The sequence below is a fragment of the Filicampus tigris genome, chromosome 4 (genome assembly GCF_054856515.1).
Source record: "Filicampus tigris isolate MCC_2025a chromosome 4, RoL_Ftig_1.0, whole genome shotgun sequence".
Taxonomy (NCBI): Eukaryota; Metazoa; Chordata; class Actinopteri; order Syngnathiformes; family Syngnathidae; genus Filicampus; species Filicampus tigris.
In genome coordinates this window covers 4572260-4594067 of record NC_141220.1, presented here as the reverse complement: position 1 = coordinate 4594067, position 21808 = coordinate 4572260, and the positions used below count along the sequence as shown (strand labels likewise).

Below are 21808 nucleotides of genomic sequence, written 5' to 3'. Positions count from 1 at the left end.
CCTGGGAATGACGCTTTAATAACCAAATTGACCTGACAGAGCGTTTACATTTGCAGTTTTGAGTTTTGTCACAATTTTTCCCCAGTCTTTTTTTCTTCCGTGTTCTTATCCATTTTTTATTAGAAAGAACAACAACGATTGAGAAAAAAAGGTTTTCCACCACACAAGGGGGTCGATTTATGGGATTTCCATCCTTGATTCCACACGGCGCCGGTGATTGGCTGCACTGCTGGTAACGTCATGCGGGTTCTCCTCGCGTCATTCTCCTCCTGCGCATGCTCACCTCCACAAGACAAGAGCCACTGTATGACAGCAACCAGGCACCAGCAGCCAAGGCGAAAACATTGGACAGTAGTGAGGAGCAGCTCCCCTTTCTGGCAGCAAAGCTCCCCTTTTGTACGTACACTTCTACTTCCTGTTTCACAGCATGCATATATTTACTGTAAATGCCTCAGGCTTCGTCACTGTTCAATGTTTGAACGCATTTTTCAAACGATTGTCTGGTTATTTGAACGGTGTCAGAGTTCTCCGTCCTGCCCTGTCCGGGCTTTTTTAAAATTTTTTATTTTTAAATTATTATTATTAATGGGAAACCGTTATAGATGTTCTACCATAATTGTTTAGCCAGTGTTTAGACACGAAACCATGTTATCACCGCATTCCGTAAAAAATGGCTACGCAGTGACGCTTATCACACTGCAGAGTGCAACCTTCCAGGAAACGTCAGCCAGCCTTTTGCTGTTTATTCAGTGCTGCTTCCTTTATCAGCAGCTCTACGTGCAGCTTCAGCTCTCAGGTTCAAATTACAGCTCTGTGCTGATGAGCAACAACGATACTTTTGTTTAACCTCACCCACTAAAGCAGACTTAAGCGCTACATTTTTACTAGGGCTGCAACTAAAGAATCAGTCTGCTTTCATGGAGCGCTACAGATATCGGAGAATTACTGTTGAGAAGCTGGAATTCAAAGGATTTGGACAATTTTAAATTTAAAGACTGTATAAACCATTAATCCATTAGAAAAATAATTCTCAATTAATATCATGATTAATTACTTGTCGACTAATCAGTTAATCGGTGCACCTCCAATTTTCACATTATCAAGTTTTTACAAAAGATAATTTGCACTAATGGTAATTGTTAATTGATATGACTGGTGCTACAATATACTTTGATGCGGTTATTGGCAGGTCAGCCTGTCTTTTGTCCCATTCTATTCCTAGTCACTGTCTGTACTGCGGACCAGGAAAGAAGTCATGTTTCTGTCATATTTTTGTGAGTGATAGGCATGGTTGGGGAGGGTTACTTTAAAAACGTATTCAGATACTGTTACTAGTTACCTGTAAATTCAAGTAGCTACCATAATATTAATTAGGGCTGCGATGTTACACTTTTAACCCGATCCAATATGGATCCCGATACTCGGGTTGCAATCCGATACGTATTGCGATACTTAAGTATTATAGAAATATATATTTTAAAAACATAAGTGCCATTTGACATTTCGTCAAGCGTCACGATTGAAAAGTGCATTAACTGTTCCAGTAACTGTTCCTGACACACAGGAATGCAAGATAGAAAAAATGAAAAACATGAATAAAACTCCAATCGCAAAGCTCAATTTTAAGGACCTCAAATGTTCCAAAAGTACGTTATCTTGATTACTTTTAATTACTTTGGGATTATTTCAATAAATTAAAACAGACAGAAATTCAATACAATATATATTTATACAAACTATAGGGCTGCACAGTACATCGAAAAAATATCATCAATATGCGAATGGCAAAAACATGCAATGCGTTTTTTTAGGGAATTGCATGCTTTTATCTGAATTTGACCAGTCAGATGCAAACTTAAATGCACATCTCCATCCAATAGTTGAACATTATCTAAAGGAATTCAAATTAATTAGTTAAGAATACACTGAGCTTGCTTATTTTTCCGTATGAAAAAAATCTACTTCATTCATTAGATTAGCCCTGGCCAACCCACATGCGGCTCTTTTGCTAGTTTTATGTGGCTCCTGAAGCCCTTTTTAAAAATGAGCTTAGCTGGGCGCAGCGCCGTCACCTCCATTCGTTGTGTACGTAGTGAGGGGTGGGTAGTACGGAATGGTGGTATACAGTACTGTATATCTCTTCTTATCTCACTGTAAGTGTGTACTCCATGCATGCACTGCACCACACTGCTCCTAAGAGGCCAATACATGCACAGCAGGAACAGCTGGTATATATTTTTATTATTTATTATTTTTCATTGCTGTTATTTTAGTATGTTCCTATTTTCAGAGCTGGGCATCGTCCCACCGTCCTTGAGTTTCCGTCATGCATACTGCAAATATGCAGGACAGAAACTCGGGGACGGAGGGACGATGCCCAGCTCTGCTTATTTTACTTTGTTACAAATATATTTTCTGTTTATTCTTTCAACCTATATTTTTGAAGGTGGGTTTCCAAGGAATCAAAGCATTTTTATTGTCATACCAAGATACATTTCCCCATGATAGGGCACGAAATACAATAGCCAAGGTCCCAGGTTAGTTTGCATGTGTCCACTAAGTGTATGTTTGCAGTCTTGTAAATAAAACAGACTTGACTACATGAAATGTCACATCAAGTAAAATATGATTCTCTCTTTATCCATCTGTGGCGGTACTCATTGACCAACCTCATAGTCATCTCCCCTATCTTCTGTCAGCCACTTCTGCTTGTTATACATTTATTGATGCTGTTAAGTTGTCACCCAGCCTGATTGCTGTGCTTCTCTGATGGATGGGAGAGCTTCTCTTAGTTACATTTTTGTCTTGCGTTGATATAACAAATACACTTAACCAAATTAGCACACGTAGTACACTCTTGCGCCTACAATACTTGCTCATCTCAAAATAGTATTTAAACAGTAGTAAATGAAGTACAGAAACCGAGAAACGTACAAAACCCAACAGACCTCCGGATGTTGGCACCACGCATCCCACAATGCCTCTGCCCCTGTCGTGATAGTTGAAAAAGCACTTCTGGTGCATCTTGTGCTATTCAACTTGTCCAGCTGAGACGTCTGCGTGGCTGAATTACTACTGTTTATTATCATACTCTATGCAGTATGTTTAAAATATCCAGTTGAAGTGGATAGTTTACCATTCGTTTAAAGCTTTGCTTGTACTTAGTACTTGTTCTGCCTCAAACCCATAGTTTGGTGAAATGTTTTGCACTTACACACAAGTGATGCAAATACATCTGCTTACGAGGGACAAAAATATTTATTTTTATTTTTTTGTTAAATAACCACTGTGTTTTTGTTTTGCAAATATTTTCCTACAATAATTCTTACTTAATTATTACATTCATTTGTTTTAGAATGGTCTTTTTATGCTGTTTTTAAATGCCCACGGAAAATCAACTTTCAAGCAGCGGAATCAAGAATTGCTTGCTTCCCCCAGAGAAAAAAAATGTTGAAGTGTTGAAAGGCAATGTTTGTGCATTGAAAATAAGACATAGTTTTCTCAATTCTCAAATGATTTTCATGAGGCTGACTTTTTTGTCAATGCCAAAACTTGTGCTGTCAACTTGTGCAGAACATACAGCCTTGTTTTTGTTGTTGTTGTTTTTTCTTGTGATGCCGATGAACATAGAACAAGGCAACACTTTGTGGGGACGTTGCAGTGAGCACACAGCACAGACGTGTCATAGCTAGCCACTCAGTTCCCAGAGTGAATTGCGTGACACATAAAATATGACACCACCACTGTGAATTGTTTGCATCTGCTGTAAATAGTTAGAGTACATTTTGGTTAAGAACAGTTGTCCACTTACCCATTAAAGGCTTAATCGGCCATCAGCTGTCACATATTTTTCCACGCAAATTGTCTGATCACGATCGGTGGCCGATTGATCGGAGCACCCCAAAGTGTAACAAATGTTGCAGCCAGGAATGATCACCAAGAAGTTGCAAACCACATCCTGTGATATTATCTCTGCTTTATGAAAAGTTGTCTGTTGTGAAACAGTTCCACAAATGACTATCAAAAAATTCCTCTTCCTCCTCATGATCTGCAGCCAAAAGATTTTTCAAATGTCATCAATTGCTAATGACCAATCCCAATCCTTGTTTTACAAGCAGTGAGCGCCACTTTACATCTGCTAAACAAAAATTTGTTAACTAGTAGTTGGTGTTGCGAAGACATGAGCCTCCCAAAACAAGCTTTTAGTTTGTAAGCAAAGCACTATCGCGAAATACAGTCGTAATGTTTTCTTTCTTTTGTTTACAGCGGCAGAGTGTTTGTGATGTCCACATGACCAGAACTTTCAAATCAACACAATCAAGACAAATGAAACCTCACTTGCAGCCTCACTTGCAGCCACAGTTTTGGTCCTGCAGAGCACTTAGTAGCTCAGTCTGAAACCTAAGAGGAAAGAACCAGCGTCGAGTCTATTGCAATGGACAACCTCATAGACTTGGATTTACCATCTGAGGCTGCAACTCTTAATGTGGCGAGAGACGACCTTCAGGGCCATTCAGACTTCTTCTCCCCAGAGCACCCGTCCTCCAGATTTCCTCAGCAACCCTCATTACCTGAGCCAATTGCACCCACCAAGTCCAGTTCACATCACCATCATGAGGAGGAGGAGGAGGAAACTGAAAGTGATGCGACAGAGTCTGCAGACAGTGAGAATGACATGGATCCACCGTCAACTGTGTGCGAACTGAGACGGTCTTCATCCTCATTTGCACACGGTAGTGAGGACATCGACGCTGAGGCCTTAGAGAGAAGGGAGTTCATGAAGATTTATGTGGAGAAAGTGTTTCATGGACGGTAAGGCGCATGTTATTACCTCTTCCAAGCGTTATTCATGCAAGGTTAGTCTGGTACATACTTGATCATTTCACTCATTTGTTTGTTTGCGGAATTACTCAAAACATACCCAACCCATTTGGAGTGCCACTAAGAAGATTGAGTTGTTGTGCTGTTCTGACTGAAGGTGCATACAGCAACTCATTTCATTGTGACACACCATCGGCGTTGAGCTGAGTGGGCAGTTGCTTCCATCCAGCAGATGGAGCTGTGACTTTGTATATTTCACATTCTAAGTTAGAGGAACTTTAATTTGTACATTTCTCCATTATAGTAGTTTTAGACATTTTGTGTATGTAGCATTTATAAATCATTGTACATGTTATTAAACTGTAGGCTTGTGTTTTCAATCTTTTCTCAGGCAGGACTTGGACCAAGAAGAGAAAGCTCGTTTTGGAGAGCTATGCACTGGCGAGAATGGCAAAGGCAGGGAATGGTTTGCCAAATACGTCAGTGCACAGGTGAACAGGATTAAATTCTCAATCTAGAACAGTATAGTTTTGCTAGACTATAATTACTAGATACCAGATGACAGAAGTGTGCCTTTGTGCTCAATATGATCATTTATTGTGTGTTCTCGACTGACAATAATAATACCTGAATACTGTATAGGAAATGGAGATAATATTTTTCAATTGTAATTTTCTCTCCCCACTCAGCGCTGCCACTCTAAGTGTGTGAGTGAAGCTACCTTCTATCGACTGGTGCAGTCATTTGCGGTCGTTCTATTTGAGTAAGTCAGTTTGTTGCTGTCGTTTGAAAGTCCAAAATGTTATGGCTCTAAGTAGGGATGCACGATAACTGTTATTTTCCACTAACACGACAACCGGTAACTTCCTGCTTCTCCAAGCAGATACAGATAACCGGTAACTTTTTTTTATACTCCAAATATATCTGTTGTTGCATCTTAAAGAGACACTTGGATGACCTTAACATTGGCACTTATATAATAGGTTTGCAAGTAAAAATGACATCGGCATTAAAATGCCCCAGTCTGTGGGCTGTCTTGAACGTGCGCATCATCGCGAAGCAGCCTGTGCTTTTAGGCGAGTGTGGCCACATTGGAACGCACCGTTTCGGCTGTTACGTTCCAAATTGGACGGCGTGTTGTTGGTTTAAAAACTCATTCCTCATCCAAATAAATGTGCACATCTACCCATTCCCACTTCAGTCTCTGTAAATATCCTGACTGGTGTTAAATGCCTCGCCCGTCCTAACTGTGATCAGCAAAGAAGCAGTGTTTTGTTTTTGTTTTTTTGTCTATCTATGTAGCTCTGCTCACTTTCACATTTCCTTATTCTCATATAAATCAGACACGGTTAATCCTTTTAATATGTTGAAGGGGGGATTAGCAGGGATGTCCACATAAATTTTGGTGCCAATCGATTACCAATTTTGGACATTATAAGCAATGAAAGTACAATGATTTCCAATAGAGAGTTTGTAATCGGTCCCTCCAGTGACTCCGACCAAACAAGGATAGAACGGTAGTGGGCCCAGCCATTTGCCTCATTAACAAGAGGCGTTATTCATGGAGTCACTTATTTCCTAATTCCTCCCAAATTTGTTGATGAAATAGAAAATGATAATCTGCCAATGAAAACTGACTGCGGCCTTTGTTTCTCCTTGCACTCGAGTGTCGGTAATCTGTCGCCAGGTTTCAATGATTGATCAAAGAGAACAGTGCCGAACGTAGCGATTTCATGCTAGTTGTAGTTCCGATCACCCGTTTTGTGTGTTATGGAGTCATTTTAGAGTACAATGAAAAAAGAATGAAATGCATCACTGCTGCTGTTTGAATCAAGTGCAAGTGTTTTAATATAATTTGTGTTTTGGTTCTGTTTTTTGCAGATGTTACCAAATGGATGACTACAGCCCAGCCAAAAACATCATGACTATGTGCTTTACATACTACTATATTGGTAAATTCATTTTTCCTTCACACAAAAATGTTCAACCAACTTAGTTGAATGGCCAGAGACCTCTACTAATATTTAGAAGAATTACATCACATAGAGTGGAAGGTCATTTAATTATTTTCAATGTATAAATCAGGGTTAAATTGAATCGAATTTCCTGTTTCTTTAATTTAGGAAAGTCCCAGCCGTCTCCTGCAGAGCTCCTTGATCGAGGTGGTCATCCAGCTGGTCTGGACTCATATTTAAACAAGGCCAACTCCTGGCTCTCTGATAAGAAGGACGCTGCTGAGCGCCTCCTGAAGAACTCATCGAAGACTGATGTCAAAGGCTTTTTTGGAGGCTTAGAAAGTAAACTGAGAAGCTCAATAACTCCAAAGACAGAGTAAAGCAAATATACCTTGTTCTTTTGGATATTCTTATGAACATAAAGCGTGTTTTGCATTTAACGCACCCTTTTCCTCTTACATTAAATACAGGGATGGTGAAAATCCAGTTGAAACAAAAGCCAAATCACCAGGTAAAGGTCCTTAAACTTAAATTGTATTTTCTTTTAAGTAAAAAAATCCTGTCTCTTTGAATTTGATGACACTTGACAACATTTAACACACTATTTTCACCCTAGTGTCACAGGCTCCAGAGGAAAAGAAGGGAGAAAAGGTTTACTTGTACACCCACCTGAAGCAGCAACCCATCTGGTATTTATCTTGTCCATTGCACAGCGAATAGATTCATAATGGCTTAATAGAGGAATAACACCAACCCCCAATTTCTTCAAAATTGTATTGTCTAAGATTGAAGGTGTGTAGGGGAAGTATCTCAGAGTAAATGTGTACTGTACATTTTATTTTGGAAATGTAGTCAAATAAAAGTGAAAGTTGCCAGAAATATAACGTAAAATACCGATGCGTGAAAATTTGACTCAAGCACTGTAATAAAGTACCGTATTTGTATACCATCACATTAAAAGACCGCGTGCACCATGGACCGGTCACTTCATCGACATATCGACAAACAACAAGTCACACTCACCCTTATGGCAAGGCAAGGAAGCTTTATTTATCTCGCACATTTCATACACAAGGCAACTCAATGTGCTTCAAACAACCAAAAGCACTTTAAAGCATTTACAACAGAACAGTTAACGACATTCAGAAGCAAAGCTGTGGAAACAAAAGTATCTTACCAAAATTACGAAAAGAATGTACAGTGACAGCATTTAAACACATTCACTGAAATATTAAAAAAAAAAATGAAAGTAAAGAAATAAAAATAAATTTTAAAAATTACTCCACCCCCTCCAAAAAAGATTTGAAAAATGATTACAAGACCTTAATCCAAGGTATGGTAGAAAAGCAAAGTTTTTCACCTGGATTATGGGCAATTTAGAGTCTTCAATTAACCTAACAAGCAAGTTTTTTCAAATGTGGATTACCTGGACAAACATGCAAACACCATACAATAGGAGATTTGAACCCTGAACCTCTCGACTGTGAGACAGACGCGCTAACCACCAACGCACCGTTCTGCCGATCGAACAAACTATTAAAATGTAGATTTAAAAAAATTAATGTTCTCTTTCAATTATAGCGCATTGATTTTTGTGCAAAATCATAAAGGACCGACTTGAAAACGATAAGAATTTCTTTCAAAGTAACAAAAACCTATGCTCAATGTTTTTTTCATATGTTGTTGTTTGTTCCATGTCAGGCACACATTGCGATTTTGGAATGCTGCATTCTTTGATGCAGTTCATTGTGAGAGGAAAAAGAGGTCGCCAACAACAAGGTGAGTCTAAAAGTCACAGGAGACTAGATTCATTGTTAACTGTGTTTTCCTAGATTATATGATACCGAATTGGTGGTTAAAATATTCGAAATGATCTTTAATACGTGTGCTTCTGTGTGTCTGGGCAAAGTTTGCTTCTCTTTCTTCTATACACTCTCTTTCTGCATGTCGACTTAACCCTTGTTTTCTTGTGCCTTGCTGCCGAGCAGGGGAACGCAAGATGGAGATAAAGATAAGAGGTCTGTCATACGTTTGTCTGCTGCTCTCAAATGGGCTAATCAAAAAAAAAAAAAAAAAAGAACAGCAAGACTTGAAATTTATTTTTCCTGTTTTTATGCGCATGGCTTCATGTGATTCATGAAGCTCTTTGTAATGGAATGTTTTTTGGTTATGTTAAACGCTGGTTTGTGTTTTGAGTTATTTACTTTTGAGGTCTGGGGCCCTATTTTTGTGCCCAACGCAAGTCTAGTGCAAAGTGCAATCTAACTGTGCGCTTGGGTTGAGTTTTCTTTCTGTTAGTATTTTTGTAGAACCTTAGAAATGGGTGTTTGCGCTACCGTGGGAATGAACACAGCCGACTTGATTCCCAGCCAATCGAAATCGCTCTTTTCATTCCGTTTGAATTCAGTCAATTCAGGTGCGCAGTCTGGATGGCGGAGGCATAACGGACTCGCTCGCTGGAGTCCATGTAGGAGATCGGTGCACACAAATTACGTTGATAAGGAAGTTCGAGAAGATCTCAGCTTGTGGATAATGTAAAGTTGATCGCTGCAAAGTGGGCACTTGGAGACCGCCTTTGTACGCACCAATCGTGTGTGACTCAAATACACACGCGCACACCAATTGTGCCACAGTGAGGGGGGTTGCTTTTAAAAATTTACCGTATTTTTCGGACCATAAGGCACACTTGAGATCCCTCAATTTTCTCAAAAAACGACAGTGCGCCTTATCATGCGGTGCGCTGTATGTATGGGTGAAAGTCAGCTTTTCAGTTCGTCGTCTTTAATTTCTTCCTATTACGTTTGCGTTGCGTCATTCTCATCTAATCGCTAGCAGGTGTCTATGTTTTCGTCGTCGGAGCAAGGACTACTTCCTGCTTCTGTGTCTTAGAATGATGGGACATGTAGTCCTATTAGCCTAATGGTACGGTCAGATGAGGGCTTCTGGCTTCGTGTTTTCAATGTTACAATGTACACTCTAAAAACAGTTGGGTTAAAAATAACACAATTTGGGGTCAAAAATGGACCAATCCACAAATTGGGTCAATTTGACCCACCTTCTTGCGTTGTTTTGGACAAAATGGCCCATTTTTGCAGTTGTTTTCTGCAAAGACAACCCAGAAAGTTTGGTCAAATTGACCCAAGTAGTGGATCGGTCCCTTTTTGACCCAAAATTGTGTTATTTTTAACCCAATTGTTTGTAGAGCATGGGATGATAATATCATTGTGGTCTGTCTGACCAAGAGGTAAACATTAAGTTAAATTCCTTCCTATTCACTTTCACCTTCATGAGCATCTGTTCTCATCATACCGGAACTAGAACTACTTCCTGCTTTCGTGTGTGAGAATCATGGGAAATGTAGTCCTACTAGCCCAACGCTTTGGTTGCTGTTATACCCAAAGCTTTTCTGGCTGCATATTTTCAAACTTATATTGTGGGACTGGATTGGCGCAAGGTAAACAACATAGCCAGCTTTAAATAGCTGCCATCAAATCCACTGAAATCACGTTACACCATCTGCGCCACAACTTAGACCTGCTCTTAGTTGATCTCAGGTCTAGTCTACTTTCTGTCACCAAAGGTGTGCCGGGGGTGGGGTGGGGGCGGGGATTGCAATAGAAAACGCTCTGGGTCAGTCGGAATACCCTGCATGGCATAGCGCAGTCTGCAAAATTCCCAAACACGGTAAACTTGACTTGCCCTGCCACAAAAATGAAGATGCGCCAGTTCATATGCGCCTGTCTATAAAAAAGAGCTCCTGGACTAGCTTGGAAAAAAAGTACTTGATGGGCTAAACAAAATGACTTGACTTGATGGGCTAACTTGTTAAACTGAATTTTAAAGGCAGTGGGCGTTTGTTCAATTTTTTTACAGAATGTTTGATTTCATATAGTTTTCTGTTTGTACAGTACATATGATGCTTACAAAATGCACAGTACCACCTGTCATTAAGAAACCATCCAGTGTCATTAAGTATAGGACTTTTATAGGAATTAAATTTCGAAAAGGAATTACTTTTATCTGCAACTGAGCCAGCTCATTAAGCTTCAGAGACTATAAAGAAATTAAGCAAACATATCACATAACATTCACTAAAACCGCTTTTTTTTCTGTTCAAGATTGCAAGGAAATAATTATAATTTGACAGTCAATCAAGAAATACTTTATTTACTACTGGACACCCCTCGTATTTTTGTTGATATTTTATTATATCTTGTCATGGCACAACACAAAGGACACTCTGTTACAATGTAAAATAGTCAGTTTAAGCTTGTATAACAGTGTAACACGTTCCCTCAAAATAACTCAACATACAGCCATTAATGTGTAAATCACTAGCAAAAAAAAGGGAGTACACCCCTAAGTAAAAATCAGGCTCAGTTAGCCATTTTCCTTTCCCATGTGACACATTAGCTGTTAATGTTTGTTGGTGTGTTAGATTTTGTGTTACCACTTTCATACTTGCTCGAACTGGTCACCGGAAATTTAGGATGGCACCTCATTGCAAAGAACTCAGCTTCTGAACACAACAATTGTTGCTCTACATAAAGATGGCCTAGGACCTAAGACGATAGTCAACACCCTGAAGCTCAACTGCAGCACTGTGGCCAAGACCATGCAGCAATTTAACAGGACAGGTTTCACTCAGGCCTCGCCATGGTCAACCAATGAAGTTGAGTGCATATGTTTTGTTCAGCGTCATATCCAGGGGTTGTCTTTAAAAAGCTGTGAGTGCTGTGCTGCCAACATTGCTACAGAGGTTGGAGGGGTGGAGGGTCAGCCTGTCTTTGCTCAGACCATACCGTAGACTGGATCATATTGGTCTGTAATGGCTCTTGTCTCAGAAGTCGGCCTCCTCCAAAGATGGTGCACAAGAAAGCCCGCAAACAGTTTGTTCAAGACAAACAGACTATGGACGTGGATTTCTGGTTCCCATGTCCTGTGGTCTAATGAGACCAAGATAAACTTATTTCAGTCAGATGGGGTTGAACGTGTGTGTTGGCAATTGTAATTGCGGTGTGCTGAGTTATTTTATGAGGACAGTAAATTTGCAGTGTTATACCAGCTGTCCACTAGCTACTTTACTTAGTAGCCAAGCGTAATTTCTTTAGTATTGTCCCATGAAATGATGTGATCATCCCTCCATCCATTTTCTATACCTGAAGGGGTCCACACAGTACAACACTTAGCAACATTATTTAAGACCACAAACTCAAGGCTCTAAATAAGCGGTTTCGCATCAAAGTTTGCAAGGCAAAATGTACATTTTGCGCCACTTCAAAACACATTGAATTGCAAAACTGAGAATAGAATAGACGGTCCCAAAATGCTTCACTGGACTAGACACCCATGAGTTAAAGTGGAGCAACGCAGCAGTCCGAGGTTGATGCTCCAGTAGCACAGTGCTACTACTTACGCCGCACCAACTAGCTACAAGTAGCAGTGAGTTTTGCCTGCCTACTGCTGTAGCTAAACATGTTGTGAAGTCGCTTCTAAGTCAGTAACCATCACCTCCATAGCCGCAAATAAGCTACACTTCTGTTCTGGCTTCTGTATCATTCTCACGAAGGGATGACAAGGAAAGACGGAGAAGCCATGCTAATCGCTAAGCTAACCTAAGATCGACACAGGATTGACAATAAACAGACTGGCAGACCTTTGATGTTTACTGACGGATGCGCGGTTAAAATAGCATGACAGACTAAACAACAGACGATTGCAGTTTGTTTCGTGTTGAAAAAAAAAATGGCTTGACAGATGACGGTAGGGTAGCCAGGCTGCTGATGGATGACGAATGACGGACCGGCAAACTTTAGTAAAATGCCCTCCTCTGTTTAAAAGGTAAACTCAATTCAAATCACCACTTTGCAAAAGTAGTGATTAATGCTACTGATTATGAGTATTTAATAACTGCATGTAATTGTGGTAACAGATTTCATATCCCTTTGTAGTATAAGAGTAGAAAAGAGAATAATCTCGAAAGGGAATAGAAAACATGCCAAAACTGCTGGTGCTCAAAGGAGTGCATCATGGGGGAAATGGAAAAGTATTCATCATTTCTGTGAGTCACACTTTACACATTTTAATTTAATTTTGACCTTTTTTTCTCTGCAAAATGTTTTTTTTTTTTTTTTTTTTTTTTCGAATTTTTACTCAGCCTATAATTTCCTCATCCTACTTTATATTCCTCTATCTTTATTTGGCGTCTGTTGGCATGGCATTGTTGTTCATCTAATAGCCTGTGTGATTTATAAAGCATGTTATTATGATGCTGTTGAAATAACCTCTTGCTTCCCGTTCATTTTTCCAAGTGACGCTTCCATAACCAGCAATTGATGATCATGAATGTGCTGCTGAGACATTGTCTGGAAATATAGTTTCTGTATTTGTGGAGCCAACAGATCCACTGCTAGCTCTTCACTTCCACTTCACAGCTCAGTGCATCATTTTATCCTTTTCTGTATGCTGTTGTTTTTGGCAAAAAGAAATGAAAGATTCTGCTGCTATTTTGCCATTTGACAACATATTTCACAAAAACACAAAACTAGCACCAAAAATGTTGAAATGCGTCTTCTTGTACCTGTTTATTTAATGTTCTGACGCGACATACTCGAGTTCTCCACCCTTGTAGTTGCTCTTTAAACAGTCCTTTTCATCATGCTGTTCACATTTTGACATCATGAGACCACCACCAACACCTAGCACTCGATTAACAGTATGTTGCTATGCGACACTTCTCAAACTGAATATTTTTTTCCTTTTGAAAAAACCTCTTTGAGATTAAAAAAAAATCTTTTCCAACAGTGACTTGTCCAAGAGGGCAGCAAAGATAATAACAAAAATATAAAACAAAACACTCGCACACAATGACCACATTCTACACAATGGACAGTAATCACATATGATATATCAGTAACGACCAATCATGACTCAGCTTCAGAAAAGTAGTGAGCCATGAAGGACGGAAGCGCATAACCGCGTTTCTACCACTAGAGCCGGGAGCTCTGTTGCGTCTTTCTACCCTTAATGCAGGGAGAGCGTATACGTCATTTTCTTTTTTTATTAATCCAATTCTCGGTCTCTTAACCAATGAAATGCATCAGAATAGACATGTGACGGTGTAGTGGGTCGTCGGAGGATATCCGGAATTCTTTCGAATCATAATGGCGGACGCTGTCGACCGTGGGAGCTCTAAAATGAGTAACGGCAGTAATATAGACGACGCGCTTGTGGACTTTGAACCAGTCGAGCATGATATATAGTTAAGATATATGTTTGTAGTCAATGACAATATCAACGGCTTTGGAACAGAATAGAGGATGGTGATTACCACTCGATTAAAAAAAATTTTTTTAAATACACTTATTTTTATATTTATTTTTACATCTTTGATTGAAACAGTAAAGATAAATAAACTTGGGCCTGTGTGCAAGTCAGGTCTAAGGTCTCAAATTCTTTTGGAATTATGTTTCTATCCGCTACAGGGGCTGAAATAATATTAATTATTTTGTAGCTGTTGAATTTCTGGGAAAACCTTTCAAGGATAATTCCAAACACGACCTTAGGTTTTGGGGAGCTGTTGAGCCAGGTGCTTTAGGCCTTAACGGGTTAGAGATTAAAGAGTTATGGATCATCCTTATAAAGCACACTTTTTCACTTAAACATCTTATTCATTCCTCACTGATCTTATTTTTAATCTCTTTACAACCACTAATTTGGAAGCTGTATAAGAACCCAGTCCTTTTAAAAGGTTATACAGTTTGACATGTACCCTTGGTATTTTTTTGTTTTGAGAATTCAGGGCATCCTTTTTCCATCAACAGGGAGAAGTGGTGTCACATGACCCAGGAGGAAAGAGACGACACCTCCAAAATGGATGAGAACATTGCCTTTGGCCAGCTGGGGTAAGCAAGCTGCCTACTGTGTAGTCTTTGGCATCAAGTTAGAAAAACGTGGCAATTGGAGCTTTTCATTTCCAGTTTTGTTACAGACCTTCGCTAATCCTGTTTCTCTGGCCCGACCAGAAAAGATAATTTCAATCAGAAACGCCTCTATAAATGCTTGTGTTTTCCTCACAGCGGTGCGCAGGCCATGGGTCTGAGTGGTGTCTAGTTAATTGTGATTTCACCTCTGCTTGACTAAAGACGGCGTTTCTCCTTGTGCGGCGTGACGACGGGATCTCTTACACAGATCACCAAACTCCCGTTCCCATCCATAACTACATACATGAGCACCCAAGTGTTATGAGTTATTTCTCGGCGCATGCCTCACACCTCCACCATGTTTCCTGGTTCAAAGCAATTGAACGGAAAAAAAAAAAAACGGATTCAGGAATTCAATCAAAATCAAAAGAGTCAAATCATTTATTCAATCTGGAGGGATAATTGGCGGGCAAGTCCTTCTTTTCAACAAAGTTGAGAAAGCATTGGACGGAAGAAAAACAACAATCCAGCAAACATTACACAACTCAACTTCAACTTTATTTGTCGAGCGCTTTAACAACAACCACGGCAGCATGTGAAGTGCTGCACATAAAGTAAAAATCAGACATATCAAAACAAAGACAGTTAAAAAAAATCATTGCTAACATAAAAACCCTTAAGCAATGCCAAGTCTCACGCTGAGTTGAAAGCCGAAGAATAAAAATGTGTTTTAAGACTAGTTTGAAACATGACAAGAGAGTCACAGTACATTGAAAAGCAGTCTAGTTCTTAGTATGATGAAGAAGTCCTTAATCATAATAATGAAGCGGCACAGAGCAACAATTGTGTTGAATTTAATTTTCTGCTGTAGAGTGTTCCAGGAAATACAGCTGAAAAACTGAAAGTTGAAATAGCATTGCCGTCCACACGGTTTCTTGCGAAATGTCTTCTTGTGGAAGTGTGACAGTGTTTGAAGGAATTGGAATCAACTTGGCTTCACGGTGACTTTATTGACATACCTGTGTGCATATAATGACACGTGAGCACGGGGTGCAACTACCGACAGCCTCCTGGAAATCAGAAACAACACAAATAAGGTGCACGCTAATCGCCGTTAGCAACATTAGCTTAGTGCTAATCGCTGATGGCAAAATTGGCTTAGTGCGAATCGCCGTTAGCAACATTGACTTAGTCCGGCGACGGACAACGCCCCCAAATGTCACTTAGTGACTACAACACACGCCCAAAATCACCCAGGTTATCTTAAACAAGAAATCGAACCCAAACATATTTTTTTCAAGAATATGTTCCCAGCAGGCCCACTAGTTGAAACATGGCATTCTGATTAATATTGCCTTTGTTAAATATGAGTTAAGCAGCAAAATCCACCCTTTTTTAGCCATCTCAGGGGCGGCCATTTTGTCACTCCTGTCGACTGAAAATGACATCACAACTGCTTAGGCAGCCGTGATTGGTCGCTACCTGAGCAGTTGTGATGTCATTTTCAGTCGACAGAAGTGACAAAATGGCCGCCCCCAGAGATGGCTAAAAACGAGTGGATTAACATTTATTCCACAAAAGCAATATTTATCAGAATGCCTCGTTTCAACTAGTGGGCCTGCACATATTCTTGAAAAAAAGGTGTTTGGGTTGACTTCTCATTTAAATTAAAGTATTCATCACCATAGCACGACCCATCTGTCGGAATATTGCGTTTTATTACGTTAATTAGCGCGGCTATTGGGAGAGAGCGGCATACGTGTCTTACCTCGATCAGCCACGTCAAGAGCAAGAGTAAGTCGCGGCACAACACTGTTAGACTTGAGAGCGTTGCAACTTTCCGTGGGAGACTTGAGAGCGCTGTAATCCCTCTTTTGAAGCTTAATAGCGGCGGATCTGAAGTCCGCGTCTGTCAGGGCGATGTAATTGCGGGAGTCGCTGTAGCCAGCGTGTTCCTCCTTCTTCGCGCCCCCAAAGTCCCACCCATCTCGCATTAGCTGCCGATCACATTGGCAATACTGGGTGCATTCTTCAAACTACCAATCAAACCAATTCAGATCCCCTACTGACCGATATTTGAACAGAAATAGAGACTCACTGTTATGTGCAAGCCTGCTCGCAACCCTCACTCAAATCTGGCCCCCTAAGCAACAACAACTCACTATATTCCTCGCCGCGCTCGCCGCGGCCATCGGAACCTCGTCGCAAAAACTAGACTAATGGCGGACTAAATAAAGGGGCGTCCGTCTATGCTTAGTCAGTCTATTTTAAATTTTTTCCCGTCATTCATCAACCATCGGCAAAACGGGCGTCCGTCAGTGACGAATAGATGGACCGGTTCGTCACATAGACGGAATGCCCAGCCCTCACTTAAATAATCACTTATGCTACCATGTTTTTCAGGACATTTACTCACAACATGCTGGCATTTGGGCTCAATAAAAAACTGTGCAACGATTTTCTGAAAAAGCAGGCTGTCATTGGAAACCTGAATAAAGGTAATACATTCTCAAATAAATATGGCTGTTAGTTCAAGTGTGGCGCTGACGTTTTGCAAGCTATCGAGTTCTCAGGCAACCGGTGAGCATTTACTTGAAACTGTCCTATGTTCAATTGTGACGTCATGTCAATTTTTACAGAACAGTATAAGTTGCTGAGTGACCATATTGAGAAAATGGCGACAGAGTGAGGGTCAGGATGACATGCTGAATTTCAAAGTCTCCAGTCTTCGCTTCGCATGAGCCATGCCTAATCAACGTGGAGTGGAATGGAAAAGGCATTACTGTAGTGAGCTGTGTCATAGTTGTAGCAAAGCCTGTCCGTCCAATTTGGGTGCGCTCTCCTAAGCACGCCCTACATCAGCAATAACACAGCATCATCGGCTGTTGCTGCTTCAATATTTACAGTCTAACAACTATTTGTGGAAGCTGTAAATCGTATCTGCCTCTGTGCTGCAACTATACCGCTCGCCATAGATTTAGTATGCAGTGCAAAAACATCTTGTAACTAGTTTCATCTGTGACTACCAATGACTGAGTATCTTTTTCCCTCTCTTGAGCGCTCCATAACACTTTGACCAAAAAAAATGGAACATTCTGAGTAGCATTTAAAATAGAGGAAAGTTTGATCCAAAAAAAACATCCCCATAAAAATGGCAACATTTAAGATTGACACTATTTTGAAAATTAACATAAGGTCATGTCCTAAATGTTCTTTACACCATATGTTTTATGCGGCCCCACTAAACATGGCATTCTGATTAATATTGCATTTGTGACATATAAGTTACGCAGCAAAATCCACCAGTTTTAGCATTCTCTGGGGGCGGCCATTTTGTCACTTCTGTCGACTGAAAATGACCTCCCAGTCGCTGAGGGCTCAGGTAACGACCAATCATGGCTCACCTGTTGTCTTGGTTTGGTCATGGTATGTTTGCAAGCTGAGTTGTAATTGATCATTACCTAAACTCTGAGCAACTGTCATTTTCAACATGTCATTGTCAGTCAACAGCATGTGTCGAAATGGCAGGCCCCTGAGATGAAAAAAAACGTGTGGATTTTCCTGCTTAATTCCTTTGCCACAAATGCAATATTAATCAGAATTCCGTCTTTAGACTAGTGGGGCTGCATAGAACATATAGTAACAAAAATGTTTTGCCTTCCCTTCTTATTAGATTAGCTATGGATCTATGGCCAGGAGACTGTTAACCTATCATATAGCATAAAGACTGTTCGGTTCCATTGTCCAGTTGTTACATAATGTCTGACTGCGTGCATGCTACATGATTGAGATGTGACCATTACAACAATTAGGTTTCAGCTACGTCATTGTAGATCATTGTCACGTTTAAGGGTTGCAGGTGTGGGGGGTGGTCAACCATCATCGGAAATTGTTTTAAACAAATAATTAATAGTATTACTATATAAAAATATGGGTCTTGAGTTGGGCCGTCACTATCAAATATTTTTAGAATCAATTATTCTAGTGATTATTCTATCGATTAATCAGACCAATTTTTTGGGGCATTAACGTTTATTGCAAAACTTTTTTCCCCCTGATTAATGTTTATCAAGCAATTATTCTTGTTTATTTGGTATTGTTTAGTAATTTAAAAAACAACAAAAAATACTTAAACAATATCACACAAGAGGGATTGATGTACTACTACTCACCTGCCTTTTTTAAATTGATTCAGTTACTGGGTCGGTCATTGTTTTCCAAAGTAACAACAGATGTTTGCAAATGTCTTTATATTTGATTAAACACAAAATATGATTGGGGTTTCATGAAGGACTACAAAAGTCAGAGGATATTTACTATTGAGAGGCTGAAATCTGAGGATTTGGACAGTTTTAAATCAAACAGTGGCTCTAAACGATTACTTGATGATCAAAATAGTTATCAGTTGATGATCATTTAGTTGTCGATTAATTTTGAGGGCTACTGGTGTCATTGTTGGATTGTGTTGATCATGTGTCTTCACACTCACAGTTACAACCGTAATCTCGTATTACTGCATTTTTCCTAAAAATGTATGACTTTTTGTTTTTTTTCAGTGGGGCCCAATACTTCTTTCTTAAGCCATAAAATATACTGCAGTGCAGTGCTAGCTAAATCTCTCTTTAGTTAAAGTCTTTATGCTATATAAAACCAACAGTCTCACAAAAGTGTGATTAATCTTAAAACTCTGCAATTGTATCACCAAAAAGTATCATTTAAAAATTGTCCTTAATTTAAATATTGCCATCTATCTAATTGTGTATTTCATCATTCATATATATATATATATATATATATATATATATATATATATATGTATATATATATATATATATGTATATGCGTGTGTGTGTATGTATTTTTTTTTTTTTTGTCAAACTCACAAGACTCAATAAGGGTTGGGTTAGGAAGAGCAACTAACTAATTCTGTGCCATCCTCTACAACTGTAGCATTAGTCTTCACTGGAAGCACAATATGTGATTTGAAATGTAAATTGTTACATTTGAGTGTTGCAAATCATTTGATGTAATTAAAATGAAGTCATTCAGCAGATAGTGGGCATTTTGTCACTATTGTCAGGCTTTATCAAATCCTACTTTCTGTGAATTATTTGTCTATATTTGTACTTGCATAAACAATACTGTAGATGTACTGCTTGTGATCCATGAGGAATATTGATGTCTAGTCTGACCCTCTGTTATACTGTACATGCTCATTTCAAATTGCGAGTGTTTGTGTGTTAATGAATAAATATGTCTTCATGAGATGTTGCGCATCCCAACCAGAATATCCGTCAGCTTCTTTGCCAGATTGCACTGTTTTATATTATTTTTGAACTGTCACTTATTGTGCTCCAATGTTGGCCACTTTAAAGCTGGAATATCAATTAGAAAACCTGTTGTTTGTTTATGTTTGTGTGTTTTTTTTCTGGTGTGAGGTTAACCTCACTTTGTGGCAGCTTTAGGATTTTTTTTTTTTTTTACAACACCAATTTCGCTGTTCATCACAATACGCATGTTGATATGGTGTTTGAAGCATTTATCTGCATACTGTAGTCTTTATCTGTACAGTATATAATACTCTGCCTTTACTTTTGATGCCCACTTCAGGTATCCAGCCAGTTCCCCCTGAATAATAATGCCTTTGTCATACTCATAGCAGTACATCTTTGCTTCTCACTGGTGTATTGTGAATAAAGTAAGCATGGTCAGGGCTGTTTAGAATGTGATGGTGCCGATTGTAGCACTGCATGTTTTGAGGTCAGAGAAATTTTATATATATATATATATATATATATATATATATATATATATATATATATATATATATATATATATATATATACATAGCAAAGAACATAAGGTAAATATTTCAACGGACTGACAGTTGCAGCTCCTGAGTTTTCAGAAATGTGTTCAGATGTGAATATTGTTTTGTTGCTGAATGTTTTTTATGCATGGACAAGTCAATGTTAAATCAAGATGCTGTAATAAATGTATTTTTATGCTGACGTTTTGTGAACTTTTTTTGTTTATTTTCAAGGTTATCAAATCAAATCATCAAATCCAATTTATTTATATAGCACTTTTCACACATAAGATGCAACTCAAAGTGCTGTACGTTAAAAACATCAAAATACAGCATAAAAAGAGAACCCGCTCCCACCTTCCCTCCCTCCCTCGCAGTATACACAAAGACAGACAACCACAAGCACACTTGCACTCACTCACTCACACACCCATACACAAACGCACACACATATAACCTTAAAAAGAGACATGGCAGGGCACAGAGAAAACATATGAGGAAAGAGTACCCAAGGGGAGCTCGTCCACGCTGAGAGGGATGACAGCCCATGGCCACGGGTAGCACCACCACCTCAAAGACCTCCGGGTCATGATAACCGGGGCAGCCCCTAAGCATGGCGCAGGGAGGGCAGCCACACCTCCCAGCGTGGAGGCCCCCCTTGAGGAATCACTGGAGGTAAAACCTAGATGAAGCTAAAGGAAAATGACAACGAAGCTAAAAAGACAAAGCAATAAAAGAAGCTAAGAACTATAAAACAATAAGATTGGATAAAAATAGTAAGAGACTAAGAACAATTATTTATGTCTTGAGCTTCCCCTTAAAAATATCAACAGTCTCTGCAGACCTGACGTCCTCTGGCAGGCTATTCCAAAGTTGAGGACCAAAATGGCTGAATGCAGCCTCGCCATGCATTTTGGTCCTCACCCTAGGAATAATTAAAAGGCCGGCGCCAGAGGACCTCAGGATCCGCGAGGCTTGGTATGGTAAAAGCAAGTCAGATAAATAAGTTGGCCCAAGACCATTAAGACATTTATAAACTAATAAAATCGATCCTGAAACACACGGGGAGCCAATGCAGCGATTTTATAACTGGTGTAATGTGCTCCCGCCCTCTGGTTCTCGTCAGCACCCAAGCGGCTGAATTCTGCAGTAGTTGAAGGGAAGAAATACTCTTTTTGGGGAGACCAGAGAGCAGGGCGTTACAATAATCTAAACGACATGATATAAAAGCATGCATCAGCGCCTCCGTGTTAGCCTGAGAGAGAAACGGGCGGATTCTGGCAATATTCTTAAGATGACAA

General features: G+C 39.6%; 1 protein-coding gene across 2 annotated transcripts; it reads left to right on the top strand.

Moving 5' to 3' along the window:
• Window positions 1-276: 276 nt before the first annotated feature.
• Window positions 277-20709, top strand: kiaa0513 (KIAA0513 ortholog). Of its 2 annotated transcripts, XM_086029007.1 has the most exons (13): window positions 277-396; window positions 4267-4812; window positions 5213-5312; window positions 5511-5584; window positions 6703-6773; window positions 6945-7152; window positions 7247-7287; window positions 7393-7465; window positions 8478-8555; window positions 8765-8794; window positions 14600-14680; window positions 17102-17196; window positions 17338-20709. In XM_086029007.1, exons 2-13 carry the CDS (start codon window positions 4436-4438, stop codon window positions 17385-17387), a joined length of 1278 nt encoding a protein of 425 aa, XP_085885133.1. In that variant the 5' UTR covers window positions 277-396; window positions 4267-4435; the 3' UTR covers window positions 17388-20709. The 2 variants fall into 2 exon arrangements, with proteins under 2 accessions (XP_085885133.1, XP_085885134.1); XM_086029008.1 differs by lacking the exon at window positions 8765-8794.
• Window positions 20710-21808: the final 1099 nt, after the last annotated feature.

What these genes read in the sequence shown, in the direction of transcription:
- kiaa0513 (XM_086029007.1), top strand. Translation starts at nt 4,436, where the DNA reads ATGGACAACCTCATAGACTTGGATTTACCATCTGAGGCTGCAACTCTT. An exon ending in TTTGCGGTCGTTCTATTTGA is followed by an intron (nt 5,585 to 6,702) that starts GTAAGTCAGTTT and finishes TGTTTTTTGCAG; the next exon opens with ATGTTACCAAATGGATGACT. An exon ending in CTTTACATACTACTATATTG is followed by an intron (nt 6,774 to 6,944) that starts GTAAATTCATTT and finishes TCTTTAATTTAG; the next exon opens with GAAAGTCCCAGCCGTCTCCT.